The 1,966-nt window shown below is 53.2% G+C and overlaps 1 protein-coding gene across 1 annotated transcript in view; it reads right to left on the minus strand.

Moving 5' to 3' along the window:
* The window catches only part of FAM53B (family with sequence similarity 53 member B), a 30,271-nt gene continuing 28,305 nt past the window's right edge, over positions 1–1,966 (minus strand). The window contains exon 4 of the mRNA XM_085299100.1: positions 1–1,966. This exon is cut by the window's right edge and continues 209 nt beyond it. Coding sequence (XP_085155226.1) covers positions 1,816–1,966 — 151 coding nt within the window. The 3' untranslated portion in view covers positions 1–1,815.

The following is a 1,966-nucleotide window of genomic DNA, read 5'->3' on the forward strand; positions in this document are numbered from 1 at the left end:
TTTTTTTTTTTGGCCATCTTTTTTTCTGATTCTTAAACATCCATTGAAAACAAACTCTGCAAAGCACCGCTACAGTCCTAAGGTCTCCTACGTAAGCCTGTCGTCCTGGTCAGCCAGGAACTTTTAAACAATGCACTTGAAACACAACTTTATTGGCCAATAGGCTACGCTCTAACGTGAAAAATTACAATCATCTATTTTACAAATACTTCTTTTTTTGTTGTTTTTTTTTGAAGATGTAGTCATTCATAGAAGCGGCTCAAAGAGCTACATCTGCACGTACACAGCAAGATCCCTGTGCACCCGGTACCAGTGCTGCGCCTGTTCCCATCAAAAGCCGTTTTTAAAAGAATCGTACTGATGAACTCTTATTGCTGCCGATATAGCTGGGGGGGTTTCCAGAGCATCTGTGCAAGAGGGGGGAGTCCTTTAAAAGGAAAAGCCCGCAGTCCCCGGCGTCGGGGCCGCTGCTTTTCAGCTGGTGTCGCTGTACGTGTAAGGCCAGCGTCTCGTTGAACTTCCATCACGCGCCGAAGAGCAACACAACCTCCAGCTTCACAATCGCCAGGATGTCCCCTGAATCTGAGGCACATACTATGTTTATATTTAATAGTTTTAATTATTTTATTTATATATATATTTATATATATATATATAAAAATCCACAAATGTTTTTACCTCTACAGAGAGAAATTAAAAAGTAAGGCTTTCTTAAACTGAAAGTAAGTACATAAAAGCATACAAAACCAACAAAATACCCACCAGAACACCACTGTGGCCTGAAAAAAAAAGGAAAAAAAAAAAAAAAAAAAAGGAAAAAACTTGCAGCGAACTGCAGTGTGTGTGTCTAAGCGACCGTGCCCAGTATAAGGCCATGCCTCCGAGGAGAAGCGTCTTTCGTAAGGCAAACGGGTTGTGCTGAACGTGAACCGCGCGCCGCGGCGGCAGCCCCCGGGGGGGAAGCAGAAGCCCTTGGGACCGAGAGCGCCCGCCGGGGAGCGCCGGCCGTCGGGAAGACTCGCCGCGGCGGGCGGCACGAGCGCGGAGCCTCAGCCGGGCCGCGTCCCGAGCCGAGCGGCGTCCGAGCAGAGCCGCAGGGTAAAGCTGGGCGGCGGCGGCGGCTCCCCGAGGTGCGAGAGGGCACACGCCGCCGCGGAAAAAAGTGCCGTAACAGAAACAGGAACGATTAACAAAATCTGTACCGGTGGCTTTTGAGCTCTCCCGCTGGAGGGGGTCGCGGACGCCTGCCGGTGGACGTGCCGGACCCCCCAGCCCTTTCCCGCGCCCAAGCTGTTGCTGGTGTCTCTGCGTTTTTCTCCCTCGCCCCGGTCGGGGACCTCTGCACGTGACCCACGAGCTCCAGGGACCCGGCAGAGCGGGTGCCCAAAGCCACTTGTACAGCTTTCCTACAGGCAAAAAAAAAAAAAAATCCCCCAGAATTGAATTGGGGGCAGGAAAAAAAGCGTGCGTCCTTCTAAACCTGCTAGCAAGTGCACAGCTTATTTTTCCCAGGAGGACGTAAAGCGTACAAACAGCACGGGCACCGCTGTATCTGTGCTTAGCGAAGGCACAGGAAGAGGAGAAAGCTTTCAGTGCTGCTACCTGAATTTTCAGCATTTTGACAGCTTACTTGGGTCACGTAACCCCGTGGCGCTCGACGTGGAACCACTTCACAGTCGGACAAAGCAGAAAATTGCAAAATTTTGGCAAAGCTGCTTCGTCCCCTTCAGCCGGCGGGAGAGACCGCCGACGGCACGGTACAGCCCACGGGAGGTTTCCGCCACGCTCTGCTCCCCGAAGCGACACACTCCCTTCTCAGTTGTTTTCTATCTGCTCGATATCTATCTCGCCGTCGAGCTGGAAGACGCTCTCGCCCGCGGTCCCGCCGCGCCGCCAGGGCGCCCGCGCGTCCTCCTTCCCGCCGCCCTCGTCCTCGGCGGCGCCGTACTCCGCCTCCTCGCCCGAG

The sequence above is a fragment of the Rhea americana genome, unplaced genomic scaffold, assembly GCF_003343005.1.
Source record: "Rhea americana isolate MKP2758 unplaced genomic scaffold, rheAme1 scaffold_145, whole genome shotgun sequence".
NCBI classification, from domain to species: domain Eukaryota; kingdom Metazoa; phylum Chordata; class Aves; order Rheiformes; family Rheidae; genus Rhea; species Rhea americana.